The sequence below is a fragment of the Maylandia zebra genome, linkage group LG16 (assembly GCF_041146795.1).
Source record: "Maylandia zebra isolate NMK-2024a linkage group LG16, Mzebra_GT3a, whole genome shotgun sequence".
Classification (NCBI taxonomy): Eukaryota; Metazoa; Chordata; class Actinopteri; order Cichliformes; family Cichlidae; genus Maylandia; species Maylandia zebra.
The window spans coordinates 6159243-6180101 of NC_135182.1; the positions used below are offsets into that span (position 1 = coordinate 6159243).

General features: G+C 39.9%; 1 protein-coding gene across 3 annotated transcripts; it reads left to right on the forward strand.

The window, feature by feature from the left end:
* The first annotated feature begins 139 nt into the window (after window positions 1-139).
* On the forward strand, window positions 140-20164 carry ift88 (intraflagellar transport 88 homolog). 3 transcript variants are annotated; one of them, XM_076874617.1, is made up of 27 exons: window positions 140-350; window positions 573-635; window positions 814-873; window positions 1136-1189; window positions 1311-1374; window positions 1626-1695; window positions 2448-2538; window positions 3070-3174; window positions 3676-3778; window positions 4573-4919; window positions 4990-5060; window positions 5183-5269; window positions 5894-5993; window positions 7374-7460; window positions 7634-7820; window positions 9091-9199; window positions 9788-9938; window positions 10327-10442; window positions 10810-10862; window positions 10981-11046; window positions 11159-11265; window positions 13600-13672; window positions 15594-15641; window positions 16243-16257; window positions 16453-16503; window positions 18766-18873; window positions 19961-20164. In XM_076874617.1, exons 1-27 carry the CDS (start codon window positions 270-272, stop codon window positions 20080-20082), a joined length of 2589 nt encoding a protein of 862 aa, XP_076730732.1. In that variant the 5' UTR covers window positions 140-269; the 3' UTR covers window positions 20083-20164. The 3 variants fall into 3 exon arrangements, 2 of the variants coding, with proteins under 2 accessions (XP_076730732.1, XP_004573069.1); XR_013093388.1 differs by lacking the exon at window positions 19961-20164 and having other exon boundaries at window positions 15591-16257; window positions 18766-18802; XM_004573012.3 differs by lacking the exons at window positions 15594-15641; window positions 16243-16257; window positions 16453-16503.
* The last annotated feature ends 695 nt before the right edge of the window (window positions 20165-20859 follow it).

The window sequence follows — 20859 nt, forward strand, 5'->3', positions numbered from 1 at the left end:
TGAAGAAGAAATAAGTTGTAGCGTTGTAGTGTATCCTAGCAACGAACGAGCGCAACTTCAACCAATTAGGTTGAGGCCAGACGATGATGGACGCGTGAAAAACCAATCAGAGGTTTGAAAAGGAAAACTGTCCCGCCCGTGCCGCGTTGAATTGTGGGACGAAATCCTAAAAGGACAACAAAATATTATCAGTTATCGCGCATAGAAAACTGTTTGTTTGCCACACATTGAGGATTATTTTCATACACTACCTTTCCGGAGAAACAGAAATGGAACATGTGCATCTGGCTGTGGAGGAGGACGACCTTTATTCGGGTTACAATGATTATAATCCGACATTTGACTCGGAGGTAAGTTAACCGCTAACCTAACACTATATTAGCACATTGTTTCTAAGCGTATAGAAAATCAACTTTGAAAAATTAATGTTGGTTATATGAGGTCGAGATAGTGGCATGGCGAAAGACTAATTACTTCAAAGTTTTATTTCAAAATTGTTTGTGTAAAAAATGTCTGCTCTTCCGTCGGCCCACTATGTAAAAAATGAAGACTAATTGTTGACTAATTTTAAGGAGCTGGAGAATGATGTGGGCTTCCAGCAAGCAGTGAGGACAAGTCATGGAAGAAGACCCCCGGTAAGTGCCAAATACTCTGTGTGTGTGTGTGTGTGTGTGTGTGTGTGTTTGTTTGTTTGTTTGTTTGTTTGTGCGCGCTTGTGTGAGTGAATGAGTAAGTAAGTGGGAGAGAGAGAGGGGTTTTCTGGAGGTGTATAAATCGTTTAACTACTAATATATCATGTCTTTAATTTTCTAGATGACTGCCAAGTTTCCTGGCACTCCCATTGGACCTCGATCTTTAGCTTCTTCTTTTGGCGTAAGTACAATGAAATAAAATGATCCTTTAAAAGTGAAACATTTTTGAATGAGCACAACAAATACAGATACCTCCTTCAAAGTGCAGTTCTTTGTTGAAAGTTGCTCAGATTAAATCAATGATCAGTGACAAGATGTGCAGCCAATGGTGATTGTTTCATTACTGTGAAGCATTTATGTGGAACGTTTTTTCATATCTACATGTTAAAAAGACCTAAATTATTGTTATTGATTACAATATTAATACTTATTGTTTCACAAAGGCTCGGCTTCATATGGCCTCTTCAATGGGACGACCCATGACTGGAGCTGTACAGGTGAGAAGTATTATTGAACAATCAAATGTGCAAATAAGGTCTTGCATAGTTTTGTTAATTATTTTTTTTATAATTAGTGTTTACTATATATGTATTTTTTGTTATTTTGCAAATGTACCAGGATGGGTCAGCCCGTCCAATGACTGCCGTCAAAGCAGCAGGTTACACCTCCTCCCTGAGTCGTGGTGAGTTTAAAGTTGTCTGTTTCATCTATTGTCTTTTGCGTGTCGATAATGATTTAAAAGTTATTATTGTATACTTCATGAATAGGTACAGTTGAGTGTTTCTAACGTAAAACAATAAAAATAAAAAAATTGCATTTTTTTGTTAATATAAACCTCTGTGCATTCCTGTAAGGACATATTTATAGATGCAAGTTCTGTGTCTTTCCCCTTGCAGTTATATAGTGATGAATTGGTATGATTTATATTTTCAGGCTCAGCCTTTGACCCTCTGGGCCAGTCCAGGGGTCCTGCACCTGCACTCGAAGCAAAGAATGAAGATACGTAAGTTATCACTTTAGACTGCTTTGTTTCAGTGTGAAAATGCTATGCAGTACACTCACTCTGCAACTTCATTAGGTATGCCTGTTCAACTGCTCTTTGATGCAAATATCTAATCTGCCAGTCTTATGTCAGCAACTCAGTAAATTTAGGCACATAAACATGGTCAAGATGACCTGCTGAAGTTGAAACCGGGAAAGAAATGCGATTTAAATTACTTTGAACGGGGCATGACTGTTTGCTTGAAACAGCCTGGTTTAAGTTTGAGTGTTTAAAAAACTGCAGATCTGTTGGGAGTGGCAATTTTCTAGTTGAAATTGTCGTGCTGATGCTGCTTTGAGATGATAGGAAGGTAACAGACAACCACTCTTTACAAGCAAGGTATGCAGAAGAGCATCGCTGAATGCACAGCACATCAAAACTTAAAGCAGATGGGCTACATCAGCAGAAGACCACGCCATGTGACCCTCCTGTTAGGTAGTACAGGAAGCTGAGGCTACAGTTTAGAGGGTCACTGAAACTAATAGAATAGATTAGAAGAACAGAAAGAAAGCGTCGCTTGTGAAATTCTGATTGTAGGGTCACAATTTGGCATAAGGAACACAAAAACATTTCGCCATCCTTCTTCGCACCAGTGGTTCAGGCTGGGAGTGGTGGTGTAATGGTGTGGGGGATATTTTCTTGGCACACCTTGGGCCTCTTATTACCAGCTATTATAAACTGACAAATGTTTCACTCTCATCATGTTCTTGCAGGCCTGAGGAGAAGATCAAAATCTTGGAGAAGAAAGTGAATGACCTGATAGAGGAGAGCTGCATGGCACAGAGCATGGGAGCCTTACAAGTGGTCAGCCTTTCACTCTTTAACAAACTTTTTACTAATGTTGACTGTCTGGATTTAAAGAGAAGGCTCTCCAAGTGGGGCAGTTTGTCATAATTCATTTTTAACTGTGTCAGCTCTCTCACAGTAGTATAAAAATGTAAGCAGTATAAAAACTGCTTACATTTCTACCAGAGTAATACCTAAAACGGCTGTTAGGACAAAGTACTTGAAGTTTATCAACCTTCCCATTTCCAGTGGTTTTTCATACATGAGGAAAATTGGTCTAATATTTTACAGGCAATGTGTTATGTCACATAACAGCAGTGTGTGGTTTGCTGTGATTTCTGAAAAATTAAAAGAGCTGTTTTTAAAAATATTGTTATTACAGGTAATTTTCATCTTGTGGAAGGCCAAGGCCTTTTTGGATGTCTAATGGGCAGGAAAAACTTGTTACATCATTGCAGCAGAGTGTTTATTCATAATTACTTCTGATTATTACCCAGAAGTGGCTTACTTGCTGTGTGTGTTTGTGTGGGTGTGTGTCTGTGTCTACAGGCCCTTGAAAAAGCCAAAGAGGCAGGGCGGAAGGAGAGAGCCCTGGTCAGACAGAGGGAACAGTCTGGCAGTGCAGACCATATAAATCTAGACCTCACGTACTCTGTAAGTCAGGCTGCTGTATGCTTGTTCTACACTCTGCACTCATGAGTAATGATTTGCTTTCTAAAAGAACAGTCTGGTGTTGATTTTCTTTTGAAAAAACTACTTTTTAATGCCTGAAAAACCAAACCGATAAGTGATAAGTAAAAATAAGCAAGAGAGGGTTTTTTTTCAGTCAAAAATAAATCAAAGTTGTACTTTTCATTTAAAATGCTCCATATCCTCCTGGTCTACAATAACTGTAGAAATAAACCACAAGTGCTTACTCAGTAGTGTATGCAAAATCTGTTCTTATTTATCTCATTCAGAGTAAATTATTATTATTGTTTCATATTAAAATATTAAAGTAAATCATCTCAGATGTTTGTGTTCATGGCTCAGCTATTTAGGAAGGAACAGCTCGCGGAAGACAGATACAATTTAAAGTTTGTTTTTGAGAATCAATTTCTAACATCAGTTTTTAATTATTTTATTTAGAAATATTAAATGTTTCTCCCATTACAGGTTTTGCTCAACCTTGCCAACCAATACACAAACAATGAAATGTACCCAGAGGCCCTGAACAGCTACCAGATCATTGTGAAGAATAAAATGTTCAGTAACGCAGGTGAGCAGGCCGCTCAGCTTCACACTCACTGCTGGTGTACTTAGAATGTGGCAGCCCTTGTAAATACAATCATGTGAAAACGAAGTTTTATACACCGCATGAAAGCTTGTGGAATACCTTCAGCAGCAGCAACTTCAAGTAATATTTATCCCAATGACTTTATCAGTGTTTCCTGTTGTTGTTGAGGAATATTGGCTCACTGTTCTTTACAACATTGCTTCAGTTCCTTCAGGGTTTCAGGCATTCATTTATCCACAGCTTTCTTAAGGACCTACCACAGGATTTAAATCATGTTGAGGTCTGCACTCTGACTCGTTTATTGCAGCGTGTTGATTCTTTTCTTTTTTTAGTCATTCTGTTATAGATCTGCTTGTTTTCATGGGATCATTGTCCTCCCCATGACCCAGTAACACCCACGCTTTGCAGGTGGCCTCACGTTTGACTCGACAATACTTTGGTATAAAGACGCGTACATGGATGTCTCAATGAGTGCAAATCTAAGCTATGCTCTTCTTGTAGAAACGTATATCGAAGCCATACTAGATCAATCATTTTCTAATTGTACTCTCATGAGCTTTAACATGATAACTGAGGCCTGTAGACTCTGAGGTGTAGCTCTTGGTGTATTTTTGCAGTATCTTGGATTTTTACTGCTGGGAAAATTGTGGCATTGTGTTAAATAGTCCCAGATCACTGACACATAAGAAAAAAGTCATGTTTCATACATTGTAAATTCTTTGTTGTATCGCTTGTCTTGTGGTTTTTCCGTCAAACTATGCATGCTGCTGTTCCAGGCCGCCTGAAAGTCAACATGGCCAACATCTACTTTAAACAGAAGAACTATCCTAAAGCCATCAAGTTCTACCGAATGGCGCTGGATCAGATAACAAATGCCCACAAAGAAATGAGGATCAAGATCATGCAGAATATCGGTGTAGTGTTTATCTGCATGGGCCAGTACACAGATGCCATTACGTCTTTCGAGCACATCATGAGCGAGAGTCCAAATATCAAGACAGGCTTCAACCTTATCCTGTGCTACTATGCTATCGGTGACAGAGAGAGGATGAAGAAGGCCTTTCAGAAGCTCATCTCTGTTCCTTTGGGCATTGATGATGAAGACAAATACATCCCTTCCAATGTGAGTGATATTTTATTACAGCATTTATTATTATTTCATTAATTAAGTCTAGTTCTGCCAACTCTTTCAGGAAGACACCAGCTCCAATATGGTCATTGAAGCCATTAAAAATGACAAACTTCACCAGATGGAGAGAGATCTGTAAGAAGATATTCACAACACAAACCCAACTCTGTCTTGCTCCATCAGTCCTCTGTGTTACTCCCCCCCCCCCCCCCCCCTTAATTCACCTGTTCCTCTGACTTCCTGTATGCTGTTCATAGAAAAACCCTGGCTGAGAAATACATCATGACAGCAGCCAAGCTCATTGCCCCAGCGATTGAGACTTTGTTTGCTACTGGATTTGACTGGTTTGTTACTGCTGTCTTTTTCTTTGCATCTAAAGACTTTAATGTGAGCATGGTATGTTTGTTTGTCATTGAATAACTGAAAATTGTGACAGTGCCTAAGTGTTGTATAATTACAGTTCATTTACGATTACATAAATGTCCCAACTTCATTGCTTGAACGTTTAAAAAAAAAAAGCTCTAGTTTTAATTGTTTGAGTCTTCCAGTGGCTCTCGTTTCTTTAGTGGTGGTGTGAGGGACTTTCCAAAGTTCCTTTACTTGCCTAAACGTCTCTGCACACTAGTTTGATCACATTTTCTGAACATTTTTCTGGAGCAGACTGACAATAAACCTCAAGCTCTACTATTATTTCGACAATTTCTCTCCCTAATGCTTTCTTATTTAGGTTTTTAAATGAACATAATACATGTTGAATACTCGTAAAAGTACTCGACATGTGCATTGATGTGCACTAATGCACATTAGTATGTTGGAGAGGACCATTTCAATATTGAGAAACATAAGTCAAAATCAAACAATTGCTTAATTATTCTCCATTTATGCACCTGCTGTTTACAGTGATCAATCGAATGCTGGCATTTGACACGTGAAGATAGTGAATGTATGTTTTCTTTTTCTTTTTTAAGGTGTGTCGACATGGTGAAGAGTTCTCAGTATGTCGAGCTTGCCAATGATTTAGAGATCAACAAAGCCATCACCTACCTCAGACAGAAGGACTTCAAACAGGTGAGAGTATCAGCAGCATTAAGGGTACTTCCTTCTTTTCTGGTCTGTGTATTTTACAACCACACCTTCCACTCTTAATAATTTGCTGCCAAACTAAATTTTAGACCATAATAAGACATCAAAATGAGGCTTTAGTAGCTTCCATCATATGTGGCTGTCATATAAATTGATACCTTTGGTAATATTTGCCAAACCGAAAAAGTCGATGCGATTAAGTAAGGATCACACGCATTCAATTTATGGAAGTGTAATTCCCTTAAAACATGTGAAACCTGTTCTTCGTTATCCGTTTACATTAATTTGTGTTTCCATCTTTTTCTTTTCTTTTTATAACAATGTTGTAATACTGTTGCTCAGCACTATTCATACTTGTGCGTTTTCTCTTGTTGAGGCTGTTTGAACAGAGCTCAGTGTCCGACTGAGTATTTCATCTTCTCATTGTCTTTTTGCTTTTGTTTCCTCCCCATCTGCATGCCTAAGGTTGAGGTATGTCTGCCTTTCATTCCCATGTCCACATTTAGATTGTACTGGGTTTGTCCCCCTTAACTTGTTGCTTCATAAGGACGTCTTTTACCCAAATAATGCCACTGCAAGGAGACGTTTGTGAGGCAGTTATTGGTTTAGGCCCCACAGACTGCTCAGGAAAATCTTTGTCCTGAACGTATTCTTTGTTAATAATAATATCCAACTGAACAGTGGAGGACATGCAGCCATGTGTGGAGCTGCTTTGTGGCTAAGATTAAAGGACTCACTGTAGTAACTAACTATCTTGTAACCGCTGGTTTTACATCTGATGCATGCTGTGGTGCTTTTACAGTATTTACACACAGGAGTGTTGGTGATGTAACTGGTGGTCATCTGTGCAGCTGTAGCCAAGCTGGTGATTTGTGAAAATGCTAATCCTTACTCACTAATACAGTTGGGAAATTTTCCCCAGAATGTAACATACTCACAGAGACAGTCAGTTAGACAAAAAGGGGAAAGGGACTGACTTTAAACTTGCAAAGCATTATATTTACTTCACCAGAGCACAGCACACAGTGAAGGTGACGCATAAACAGATGTAAGGAATGAAGCAGAATTACAGCTTACCTTCAAATGTTCTTAGAAAAAAATGCCAAAATGTCCAAGTATCTTCACCATAAATGTGAAGATGCATATGTAATTTATCAGTGATTGGCTATTAATGGTTAATAATATTGTCGTTGATTCTTTGACTAACAATTCAGTAAATTTATGTGTCTTTTCTATGTTTCTTTGTGTGTTACATGCTGGGGAAATACGCTTGTACTTAAAATATCATTTATTACTGAGAATGCTGTACTGGAGGAGCTTTAGTACAGAGTGTTACCCTGATTGTAATGAGTTGTGTGTTTTCAGGCAGTGGAAACATTGAAGGCATTTGAGAAGAAGGACAGCAGAGTGAAGAGCGCTGCAGCCACTAACCTCTCTTTCCTCTATTTTCTGGTAAGAATCTCTTGATTATAAAATAACATTAGACTGAAAAGTTCTGAAAATTTAAAACACTTAAAATCAGCAAAATATTTGGAGGTTTGCTGTTAAAGAAATGTAATACTAAATGTTACTGTTGGGAGATGATTGAACAACCATATTCTCTTCTCTTGTAATTTCCCTAACAGGAGAAAGACTACGACCAGGCTGACCGATATGCCGACCTTGCTATGAATGCTGATCGTTACAACCCAGCAGCACTTATCAACAAGGGCAACACGGTGTTTGTCAAACAGGACTATGAAAAGGCTGCAGAGTTCTACAAAGAAGCACTGAGGAATGATTCCTCGTGCACCGAAGGCCTTTACAACCTGGGTAAGTGCTCCTTAACTGCAGCTGTAATGCGGTAGTAGATAAGCAGGAGGTTTGATGTATTGCGCAACAACAATTGGACGTGCAAGAATCATTTGGGAATGAACAACAAGAGCTTGCTGCACTCTGAACTGTGGTCTGTTAATATTTGCTGCAAGCACTGGTTGAACTTTAAATTCAGACTCTTGACTGTTAGGAAAATATAGTGAGGCCATAAGTGCCCTGTCTAAATCTCTGTGTATCTTCATCCAGCATTCTGCTATGAGTATCAGAATATTGGCTGAGGCTACATTGAGAATAAGTGTGGACACAGCATGACCGACTCTATTGGAATGTGCACAAATACATAAATAACAAGAAGCACTTAGAGCACAAACCTCCCCCAGGGCAGCTCACTCTCTGCGAAGTATTTACTTTTAATTGTATTGTATTTTGTGTTTAAAGATTATGTAGGAGTAGGTAATGGATAATTGGCATTGATTTATCAATACGTGGACACAAATAACCTTATTTTATTATATAATAATATACTACAGCATGTTTCTAACCAAGTAGGCAGCTCATTTTCTTTCTCTTGACAATACTTTCTTTAAAGATAGCATGCATTTTTGGGTCAATTTGAAAGAAAGGCAGATGCAAAATTGAGGTCAGAGGTCAAATGTGACATATTTGGATGCAAACTATAATGTGAGATTTAAAATTCCCATATACCATTTTATAAATGTTTTTAATACAAACAATTGCAGTAAGAAAAATAGTTTTAATTACCTCTATCTACTGTTATTACTTTAACCTTCAGATCAAGCTATTGACCTTAAAGGAGAGGTCAGAGGTCAAATGAGACATGATATTTGAAAGCTTCATGGGTACTTTCTGTTGACAGTACACACCACAGTTGTCAGAATCTTAGTTTCAGTTATCAGGCTAACATTAGTTAACATAACTTATCAGGCGTTTTGGTCTGTTTTCAGCCAATAAATCTTTAAGTTCACCTTGAAGACCTTGGTTGATGTTAACGAAATTTAAATGGTTTGTTAATATGACCCGACTCTACACCTATACAAAGTTTTCTCAGAATTCATTTAAAACCTTTGGAGCTATCGTATTCACAGACACGGTAGCTCTTTAAACAACAGCATCCAAATTTTAAAGTCATCTTAAGTAAAAGGTATCGCTGGAATAAAACTACACCAACATGTGGTATATATGTGTGATTATTATTAACATAGAGGCACAGTTACGTGACTGAATTTTCCCCTAAACCTTGTTCCAGGTCTGACTTATCAAAGACTGAATCGCCTAGAGGAGGCTCTGGACTGCTTCCTGAAGCTCCATGCCATTCTGAGGAACAGTTCCCAAGTCATGTACCAGCTGGCCAGCCTGTATCCCACTGCTAACAAGTGCTATGTGGAGATGGTTTTATCAGCGGGCCAGTACAATCGCCCAATATTAGCTATTTGTTCTTCTATTGTTATCGGCATTTGTAAGAGACAATCAATGAAAATTAGAGAAGTAAAGAAGACGTGAGAGAAATGCCATTACAAAGTGTCAAAGTCCATTGATGTTGCATAGTTTGTTCACCAGGGGGCACCATACGATGCCCCTGTTGCCAACAACATATTTAGAAAGACACAAACACAAAAACCAGCTGATCTGAGCAGAGTAAGGCAGCCTTTACTCCTAAACATAAATCTGTTTGGTTTCTTTGCTGTGTGTGAAAGAAAACATTTTTAGACGATATATTGGAATATCTGAGTTCTAAATCGCCAAATATCAGTATATAGTCTGATATAGTCTTAAAAATACTGTGTCAGACAGGCTCTAGTGATCGTTTGTATGTCACACAGATGATCTGTTTTTACTCGTATGTACTTTAGGGTTTGTTGGAATGTGTTCATTCAGGGATTCGAGCCTGTTTGTCCATATATCATCACATGAGCATCTATTAGTTCTTAACACTTTGATCCCAGCTATGAGCTTCTAGAAAATCCCGAACAAGCAATCGAGTGGCTAATGCAGGTCATCAGTGTAACTCCCACAGACGCCCAGGCACTGGCTAAGCTGGGAGAACTGCATGATGGCGAGGGGGACAAATCCCAGGCTTTCCAGTACTATTATGAGGTACCAGAAGCTTAATTTCATGGCGGGGGGTTTTCTCTCTAAATTACACTGTACAGAAGTTAACAGTATATTTTTTGTCTGTGGACCCATTGTAAAAAACAGCAATTTGTACAATGAAAAAATTGTTTGTTTTTTTTGTCACTTTTTTGCTCATCTGTTAGTTAATTATGTTAGAGTAGTATGAATGACCATGATGGAGATATTTAGCAGTACAAAAGGCTGTAAAACTTCTCAAAGTGCAGATAAAAGTAAAAGATTTATGCCCTTCTTCACATTATCTAAACACAGGCCGGATTGGACCCTCTGCTGTCCTGATCCTGGCCCCCAGCCCCTACTTTTGACACCACTACTTTAAGCTAACTAATGTTGTTACATTGTTGCTGTCCAGTCCTTTAGGTACTTTCCCTCCAACATCCATGTGATTGAGTGGCTCGGAGCTTACTACATTGAGACACAGTTCTGTGAGAAAGCCATTCAGTACTTTGAAAGAGCCACGCTAATACAGTAAGTAACTACTATTTAGATTATTTTAAACAGATAGCACGGATGGGTTGGTAAAAAATTGTAAGTTCACACTCTAAGGTTTTTATGGAAGCCCTTTAAATGAGTTTCAAACTTAAATGAATGTGAAAGCCTCTCGTTTTATATGGAACTGTTGCAGAAAAAATTAGTGAAGTTGTTTCACATTCTCTAATCTTGAGGCACATAGTTCCACCTTTTTTGTTACGTGGTATCAATTATTAAAATATATTAACTATTTCAGTGTGGTACTGGCATACTGATATGCCAGTACCACGAGAAGAAATGAAATGATTTAAGTCAGGTGTTGGTTTGTGTGTTTATATTGATCAGATGTGTTTCTGCTCCTCAGACCAACTCAGGTAAAGTGGCAGCTAATGGTGGCAAGCTGCTACAGACGAAGTGGTGAGAAAAACACGTTTCGCCTCAGCTTGCATGGCAATAAAACAACAAAGCAAAGTTGCAATGTGAGCTAGCAGAGTTCATTTCATTTTTTTGTTCTTCTTCTTTTCCTCTTTCACAGGAAACTCCCAGAAAGCACTGGAAACTTATAAAGAAATCCACCGAAAGTTTCCAGAAAATGTGGAATGTAATTGATCCAGCTTGTTACGCAGTTTTCAACGGAACTCTTGACCAGCAACAGATGGTGCCCTGATCAGAGTGTAAAATTAAAGAGTGTGTGTGTGTGTTGTTTGGTGCAGGCTTGCGTTTCCTGGTGCGGCTGTGCACAGATATGCAATTGAAGGAAGCCCAAGACTACGCCACCAAACTGAAGAAGGTAGAGAAGATGAAGGAAATCAGAGAGCAGGTATTCTGTCAGACATTTCTGAGTAAATAAACTAATGATCTGTTTGGCAGATCTCAATTCTACATTTAATAAAAAAAAGACTTGAAAATAATTTGCAGAAACCCCCCCACAAAAAGTTCACTAACAAAGATAGAAATAAAATGGAATTGATTTTTAATAATGGTGACACACACACATATTTATAACATATAGATCCATCGAGGCTGGGGTCTATCACACCAGGCAAGACCCCAGGTGCAGGCTGTGTAAAGATGCCCCTGAGACAATCCAGCACATAACAGCAGGGTGGAAGATGCTAGCAGGCAGGGCATACATGGAACGCCATAACCAAGTGGCCGGCATAGTATACAGAAACATCTGTGCCAAGTATGCCCCCTCAGGGTGGTGGAGAATGACTGAGCTAAGATCCTGTGGGACATAGTGGTGGTAGACAAGAAGAAGAAGACAGCCGTAGTGATAGATGTAGCTATACAGATTGACAACAACATCAGGAAGAAGGAACATGAGAAGCTGGAGAAGTACCAAGGGCTCATAATAAGTGGTCCGAGTGGTAATCGGAGCGCTCGGTGCAGTGACCCCCAAGGTAGGCTCCAGCAGATCCCAGGAACAACATCCGAGATCTATTTGCATGAATTAAACTCCACACACTCCACTTTGTTTTGTATAAGTGGGTCCATCTGATGCATGTTAACATGCTGCCTGATGAATTACTTGCGTATTTTGCAGTTGTACATTAGAGACCTTTCGGGCACTTTCATCAATCATCTTTTCATCACTTTTTTTAACAGAACCCTGACGTCTGTTCCTGGATGAGCGCTCGCTGATTTAAAACACGCGCGTTTCCTTTAGATGCAACGTTGGACCGTGGTCACTGCAACTCTGCAGCTGCATGAAAAACAGCTGTTTTTCGTCTCTATTTATTTTCCATGAATCAAACAGATGCTGTACAGCTGTTTAACACCTGGCTGATAGTAATCTCGGGTCTTTTTCAAAACAGCTTTAGTGTTTGGAGAGCTGTTCTCAGGTCTGATGCCAGAGCAGTTTGAGTTGTTCAGTGTCACATGAAACGTCAGAATGAATTAGAAAAGTGGTCAGTGGTTTGAATATAAGCAGCCAAAGGGATCAATCTCATTTTCTGTGATGGTTAGCATAAAGCCTGTGTTTTCTTTCCCAATCTAAACCTAGATTAACTCAAGACCCAAGTCATGGAACCACATTACATAGGCCAACAATGTTGCTTGTTTCTAATTGGATCTTATCCCACTGCTTGCATATGATCAATAGAATATCCTGGTTTACTTATGCTGTATTAATATTGTTCTTAATTTCTGGGTTTAAGCGCACTGCTGATGATGAAGATTACAAATAACACAGAATGGGACCTTTCGCACATTTGTCTGTGAAGAAAAATATTTTTAGGTGTTTTACCAATGCAGTACTCCAAGACTCTGATCACGGGAATGTTCTCATATCCTGTTTATTATGAATAATAGCTGAGTAAGAAAATAATCAGCTAACACTGCATCTTTTGAATAACTTCTGCAATGCATTGTTCCTTATATGTAATTATTATTTAATGGCTTCTAAACAACACACTTGTGATACATAAACTAGAGGTGGTTTGGGATCAGTGAAGATTTGAAGAAAGCCAGAGTAACAGAGCCGTGTGCCTTGGTCGTGTGGAGTGATATATCAAAGCCAGGAACAGATTAGACCGATGAGTTCGTCAAATAACAACCAGCTGCTGTTGGAGCAGAGAAACAGGCCTGCAGAGAATGATGGAGGGTTGACTCGTTAATCCCCAAATTCTTCAAACTGAAAAACAGTGGAAAACAACCGATCCCACTGATAAAACAAACTGCACGGTGCATGACACGAGGACTGAGAGGATAGCAATAACCGAAATCTAATATATGAGCTCGACGTTGGCTTTGTGTGGTTGTTTTTCGTGGCATCATATATCCTTGTTTTAATTTCTTTTCCTTTTTTGTCATCATCTTTAAAACTAACTGCTTATGGTTTTAGTGATTCTGCAGAGTACTCCCCTGACTTTATGTAAGGCTTGTTTACATGTAACATTTTTATGGTATGTAATATTTTTTGCGCATTAATGTCACATTCCGTTGAATATTGGGGCTTATCTTTTTGCCAGATTGTTTTCATAGCAAAAAAATGTACTTTGTTTATGAAGCACAGTGTTTATTGAAGCGCTGTAATCTGATTGGCAAAACTGCGTTTTGAAGTCAAAGACATTTAGAACACATTTAGTGTTATTTGTGTCCCTGCCCGCAATTTCTCTCATACGCCACCCTTTTCTCTTATTTCCCTTTGCAGAGGATAAAATCGGGACGGGAAGGCAGCGCGAGAAGTCGAAGAGAAGGCAGAGAGAGCAGTGCAGGCAGCGCTGGTGAGTCGGTTGTTGTTTTTCAAATTAGGTCAACAGATTACCGCCGCTGTTATTTGCAACTGAGTCCAGAGTTGTGCGTCCACACATCATCAACCTATAGTGGTGTAAATAATTATTCGATCTCCATTGCTTACTTTAGAAAGATATTAACGGTCTCTAATTTTTATGGTAGTTTAATGGAAAGAGAGAGAATATCAACCAGAGTTCAAGAAAAAAAAACTTGTATAAAAGTTATAAATTAATTTGCATGTTACTGAGTAGAAATATATTTGATCCCTACAACTGCAACAGAATTCTGTCTCTCACAGATTGGGATCAATCAATTACAAATACTCCTGAGCTCAGTTTGTGTATAAAGCACACCTGTCCACAGAATCAGCTTCTTCCATTCCAGCCTCACCACCACCACCATGGCTGAGGTCAGAGAGCTGTCAGAGGTTGTCAGGGACAAAATTGCAGACCTGCACAAGACTGGAATGAGCTACATGACCGTAGCTTATAAAGCTGCTGGTGTGATTATTTGGAAATGGAAAAAACATAAAATAACCATCAGTCATCCTCAGTCTGCAGCTCCATGCAAGATGTTGCCTCATGGAGTGAGGATGGTGATGAGGCGGTGGATTACCCCAATATTACATGGGAGGAGCTTGTTAACGATCTGAAGGCAGTCGAGACCGCAGTCTCCAAGAACACCATTAGTAACACGCTGTGTTGTAATGAACTGAAATCTTGCAGCGCTCAAGAAGGTCGTTTTGCTCAAGAAGGCTGTGCAGGCCAGTCTTGAGTTTGCCAGTGAACATCTAAATCATGTTGGGGAAAAGTGCTGTCGTTAGATGAAACCAAAATCAAGCTCTTTAGCATCAACTCAACCCTCTGTGTTTGGAGGAAATGTAATGCTGGGTATGACTCAAAGAACATCATCCCCACAGTCAAGCACACATTGTGCTTTGGGCTGTTTTTCTGCTAAGAGCACAGGACAACTTCACTGCATTGAGGGGCCAGTGTACCGTAAAATCTTGGATGAGAACCTCCTCCCCTCAGCCAGAGCACTGAAGATGAGTCATGGATGGATCTTCCAGCATGACAATGACCCACAACGTATCGCCAAGGCAAGGGTTTCACCATCAAGTACTTAGTAGGTGTTATGCTTGAGGATCAAATACTTGTTTAAGTCAGTGACATGCAAATCAATTTATAACTTTTATATAATGTTGGGGTTTTTTGTGGATTTTTGGATTTTGTTGACATTCTGTGTCTCCATGGAAACAAGCAAACATACAGATTCAGCAGGTGATCAGATAGTTACTTTCCCCCATTGTATCTGTGTTGCGGTGTTAATAATGCAGATGTCAATAAGTATGTAACTGTGCTGGTGATGTGGCATCAAACAACTGTGGATCCCCCAAATCAGCCAGCAGAGAGACAGAGAGCCACACATCTGTCTGTGGCATCTGTCCACAGACTGTGCTCTCCATGTCCTCTATCCACGTTCTCTCTGCTCAGACCTTACATCATTAAGGATTTAAACTTACACTTGTTTTGTGTTGTACTGCAACACAAAAGGCACACTGAGCTCCCAGAATGAGGCACATCTATAAAAATCTTATTAGAGTCACATTGAAAACCATCTCCATGTGTGGGTTTTGGTGTAATTTCAAGTTAAATGAACATACAGTACAGGAACATCTGTGAACTTTATTAGGCGTAGGTTTTTTTCATGGCAGCTTGAGCTAAACCAAGATTTTAGTTTGAGAAGTTTGCTCACATAAATATAATTTTCATAAAACATTGTAATGGTTCTGATGCCTCTTCTATAACGACGATCGTCGTCATGATTTTGATCATCAGATCCACTCTTTTATTTTTATGTCTCACTGCTTCTTTCTGTCTCTCTACCTGTTGTTCACACATGCTGCAGCAGGCATCTCCACACCTGTCCTCATCTCTCCTAAGAAGTCCAGCGTTATGGGTATATGTTTTCAAACACCACACTGAGGCCTGATCTGCTCAGACCTCCTCATCCTGCTGGATCCTGCAGGATGAGGAGGTCTGAGCACTCTGTGGGATTAGTGGACTCTGAAGAGGCTGAACATTCAGTACAGATCCCCATCAAATACAGACAAATAGGCTGGCTGTGGCACTGGAAAGCTGGACCATGAGCAAATTTCAAATGTAATCCATACAAACCAGAGAGCCTCCAGAAAGTGTAACAAGGCCCAGCTTTTCCATGCTGTGCAGCTGAACGTCTCTAGCAGGCTCCTGTAGTCGAGTTGTATTCATATATGAGTTTGTGTAACGGACACCTGTTAATGCGCTTGCTGCTCTCTCCCGCCAAGGCTTCCATTAGTCCTCTGTGTCGTGATAAATTAGATTAGGACTTTTCATCTTCCCATAGCTTAGTGGTGCCAGAGCCTCCAAATGCATCTGTTAAAATGAACACACACGGTTGCTGGAGACTGTCCATCACAGCCTTGCTACTTCAGTCTTTCAGATGCTTAAATATTGGTTTGAACGTTTAAATTGTTGAACTAAAACCCAGATCCTTTTCTCATTTTCTCATGGTGCACAAGATGAGGTCAAAGCAGGTGAGAGAAGCGAGGTTGTAAACCGCAGACACATTTATTGTCATCATCTTTCATTGCAAGTGGCAGACTTTTTTGCTACTCTCTGTGCTGTAAGACCTTCAGTCTAGCTCTGTAATCTCTCCTTCCTTCTCATCTTCTTCTCTGGATCTTCTGTCTTCATCTGTATTCCCTCTCTGCTTCCTCTTTGCTTCCCAGTATCTCAGTCTGAGTCTAAACACTTCAGTCCACTACTGGACTCGGGGAGAGGTATGTAAGACTGTGACTTTCAGGCTATGTGCCTGTAATTCTGGCCATTTGTAGTTGAATAAACTGGGGCTTGTTTCTTTGCTCAGTTCATTCAATTCAATTCAATTTTATTTATCTAGTGCCAAATCACAACAACAGTCACCTCAAGGCGCTTTATATTGTATGGTAGATCGTACAATAATACAAACAGAGAAAAACCCAACAATCATATGACCCCCTATGAGCAAGCACTTTGGCAACAGTGGGAAGGAAAAACTCCCTTTTAACAGGAAGAAACCTCCAGTAGAACCAGGCTCAGGGAGGGGCGGGGCCATCTGTGAGCCAGAGATTAATAACAAGTATGATTCAGTGCAGAGAGGTCCAGTAACACATAATGAGTGAGAAAGGTGACTGAAGAAGAAATACCCAATGCATCATGGGAATCCCCTAGCAGCCTACACCTATTGCAGCGTAACTAAGGGAGGATTCAGGGTCACCTGATCCAGCCCTAACTATATGCTTTAGCAAAAATGAACATTTTAAGCCTAATCTTAAAAGTAGAGATGGAGTAGAGATGTTTCAGAAGTTGTTACATCTGTAGTTTGCCCTCAAATGCACAGTCAGCTCACCTGCCAATGAGCTTTAAGAGCCAAAACAGCAAAATTCACATAAATTAGACTAAGGGAAGCTGTGTAGCAGCAACAGCATGTTTAGGTTTGTACTGTGAGTCTCTGCTGTGAAATCTTAAGATGACCTCTGATAAAGTTCTTCAGTCAGGCAAAGGTGTCTGCACATACAGGTGATTCTCTTCTACGGAGCATTAGCATCAGACCTATTTTATTTTTAATTTTATAAGAGCTCCTGTCATTAGAAATCTTTTAAGTGATTAAAACCATCTGAGTGAAGCACTGCAAGGCACGCATAGCAGAAGTGAGTTTCCCAAGTGAAGAAGAAAAAATGGACCTGATCCAGAAATCGTTTGACAGGCAGCCGTGATGTTGGACTGTGCTCATTTTTTGCACTGAAAGGAGGAGGAGGAGGGGAGCGAGCACTCAGACGGCTCCGAGATATTCGGGGAAAACCCTCTCGTTCACCTGAGAGTTTTCCATCTTTTCTGTAAAGTCTGCGTATTGTGTGGTCTCGTGTGTCTGCAGGTCTTCAGCTCTCTCGTGACTGACGTGTGAGTCTGGTGGTTTGTTTTCTCACCTTTCCACAGCTGTCGTTCTGCAGTCTGAATCTGGTGAAACGCAGTGGCAGAACAGGAGAGAAGTGTGTCGAAACGTGGGGATTTTCTAACCTGTGTTTTCTATCATGTGTGATGTGCCTTTTCAAACGTAAATGATATGGTTGGGTTAATGTACCTGAACTTTTTTTCAACATATCTTTAATAAGAAAAAATAGTTAAAAGCCAGAAAGTTGCGTCATCTCTATTGATCTCCATCTCCTTGCAAAAATAAAGGGTTATTTGTGTTTCAGAGGTGTATAAAACAAGCCTATAACGTCTTTAATTGTGGAAACTTCTGTTGCAGCTCCTAGCTTCTAGCATGTGTTGTGTAAACTAAAAGAGAAATGCAAACGAAACTGTCCAAGAAAGGAAGGCAGGGGGGAAACGTTGATTTTTCCAACCGAGGTCTCAGTTTGCCAGCAGTTTGAGATTTTTTTGGGACTATGAGGGGAAGGTGGAATATCAGGCCTCCTTCCTGTTTTTCAGCTTTCTGCTGCCGATCCCCTAAGGTTTCCAAGGCTACCTGGCAGCCAGATGTTGGCTGCTGCTGTCTGCAGTCATGTCTGTAATTCATATCACTACACGCCCCTGTCAGCCTGTCATATAAGCCTGGAACACACATGTGCACATTATCCAGCATATTCATTACATCCTGTCAAAAGTACCTGAGTGTGTTGCATATTAGTGTTGCATTTTAGCAGCTGGTCAGTAGGCATGTTCGACCGCGCCATGTTTTCACAAAAATCGTCCATTATTGTACAGCAAGTCGTACATGTCAGTGATATTTAGTGACTGTGATTTCACATTGGAGGAATGCTTTTTCTGCACACATTCAGCCAATGTCAGCGAGATACTTGGGCCATGAAAAAGACATTTTGTACGTGAAAGTGTGCAAGAAAACTTTGCACGTCTATATTCAGTCGCATGCAGGCCACAGACAGAGGCACTGCTGTTTTAAACAGCTTAAACATTTAAACAGCTTTTAATAGGATTTTGAATGTGAGTATTGCTTTTTAAAAAGATCATGAGTCAGCAGGTGTGTGCTTGTTTTTGTACAGACAGTGGTCGCAGCAGCAGCAGCACCAAAGGAGAGCGTCTGAGCGCCAAAATGAGGTCACTTCCTGGTTCAAATGAACCTTATGAAGCCAGCAGTCCAAAAGAACTGGGTGAGGAAACCATATTTTTCTCTGCAGTTAATGATATAACACCTACCTAACTATCTTATGTCTTTGAACTTCATGTGTTGTGCAAGACATACGTGCCTGTTTTAGAAAAATATGAGTAAATATATAACCACACAGATGGTTTATGGACATCTTAGTTCAGTTTCATTTCATTTAGTGCTGGAACATCATCTACATGGATGGCTGAAATTCTGATAATTTAGCCATCCACATTATGAGTCGCAGTGAGCTGTAGTGTGAATGTTAGATTGGAAAAGATCGAAAAGCACTCAGGCATAGAAAAAAGTGCTTGTGTGAATGGGTGACTGAATTCTATAAAGGTCTTTGAATGGTCCAGTAAAGTAGAAAAGAGCTGTATTCGTGTATCTATTTAGAGTTCAAGCCCATGTTGAAACACATTCTGAGGTTTAGATGATCATAAAGATATTATCAAAGGTTTTTCTTTGTCTGCAGCACACAGCGGATAGTCCTCTGCAGATAAACTGCATGGGTTGTCATTTAAGTATTGGGCCGCACCTCTAATCTTTGAATTCAGGTGTTGTAAGTCCCTTTGCCTCAGATGTATAAAATCTAGCACCTGGCCGTGCAGCCTGCCTGTTCAAACATTTGTGCATGAATGAGACGTTCTAAAGCGCTCACTGTAATAGGATGCCACCATTGCAACAAGTCAGTTTAGCAACCGCAGCAACTCAGCCAAGCAGTGACACACCACGAACAGAGCAGGGTCACTGAGTATAAGGGAAAAGAACAACTTGAATAATGTATCCTTAAATGCAATCCATTGCAGCTGTTTAAAAATGGAACAGAGTAATATTTATATCAGTGTTTTTAAAATATGAACCTGTGCAGACTTAAATGTTGAAAGTTATCTTAACTCATCTATTTAGAATGCCAAAAAATGCAGTGAAATTGTCTGTGCACACGATCTCACTCTGCAGCGCTCCTTGAGAAAAACACACACAGAAAAAGAACGGCATTGGTAGAAAGGATGTACAATGTTGACATTATGTCTCTATCGGGATACAGCGTCCCAAACTATTTCATCACAAGCTGTTCCTCCTGTGTGTAGATGCGTCTTACGTGGACCCACTGGGGCCTCAGATGGACAGACCAAAGACGGGAGTCAAGAAGCGTGTGGAGGATGACGACTTTGCAGATGAAGAGCTAGGAGACGACCTGCTGCCAGAGTAGCTGCATTAGCACAAGGCTATCTCTGTTTGTAAGTCAAGCTTCACCACAGGACGTTTTAAACTCACGTTCAGCAGATGTTTATTTACATCTGTTGGTAATCCATGATGGTCCAGATGCTCTTTCACACTGAACATCTTTACCTGACATCTCAGTCCTTCGTCAAATGAAAATGTATCCATTTCTAAATGTCCGTGTGGGAAATGAATGCCTCTGTACGTGATAGGAATGCTGGTTACATGACAGTGTGAGACACCTCAGACAGCTTTGTTCTGGCTCTTAAGTCCAGCACACGGGGTTTCAAAGAAAAGGACATACTATTCCATACCATACTATTACCCTGTATCTTTGAGCTCATTGCTAAAAATTGGAAAACATTTCACCGTTCTGATGCTTTTAAAGGCAAAGGTTTGTGATTCATCTGTTCCAGATTCTGTTTCATGTTCTGCATTTTGTAATTATTCTATTGTATTTATTATTTTTTTATTTCTTCATCTTTATGTCTTTTATTGTATCATTAAAAGAGAAACTATTTCATTAAGGAAATAATGTTGAGTCTGAGTATCAATGTGACAGTTTGTTAAAACTTTAAAACAAAGTGCATGGGTAAAACTAGAGCTGACATTAGCAGCGTTGTTACGTAGCTATTTGCATGTTATCTAAAGCAGGAATGTCAAACTTATTTTATACTGTGGACCACATGCAGCCCACATTGATCTTAAGTGGGCCGGACCAGTGGAACTCCCCTTTTTGTCAGTGTAAAGAAGTTTAACGACACTT

Excerpts from the sequence above, each read along its gene's own strand:
- ift88 (XM_076874617.1), top strand. The coding sequence starts at position 270 with ATGGAACATGTGCATCTGGCTGTGGAGGAGGACGACCTTTATTCGGGT. Across the intron at positions 7,461-7,633 it reads TCTCTTTCCTCTATTTTCTG|GAGAAAGACTACGACCAGGC; the intron begins GTAAGAATCTCT and ends TTTCCCTAACAG. Across the intron at positions 11,266-13,599 it reads TGAAGGAAATCAGAGAGCAG|AGGATAAAATCGGGACGGGA; the intron begins GTATTCTGTCAG and ends TTCCCTTTGCAG.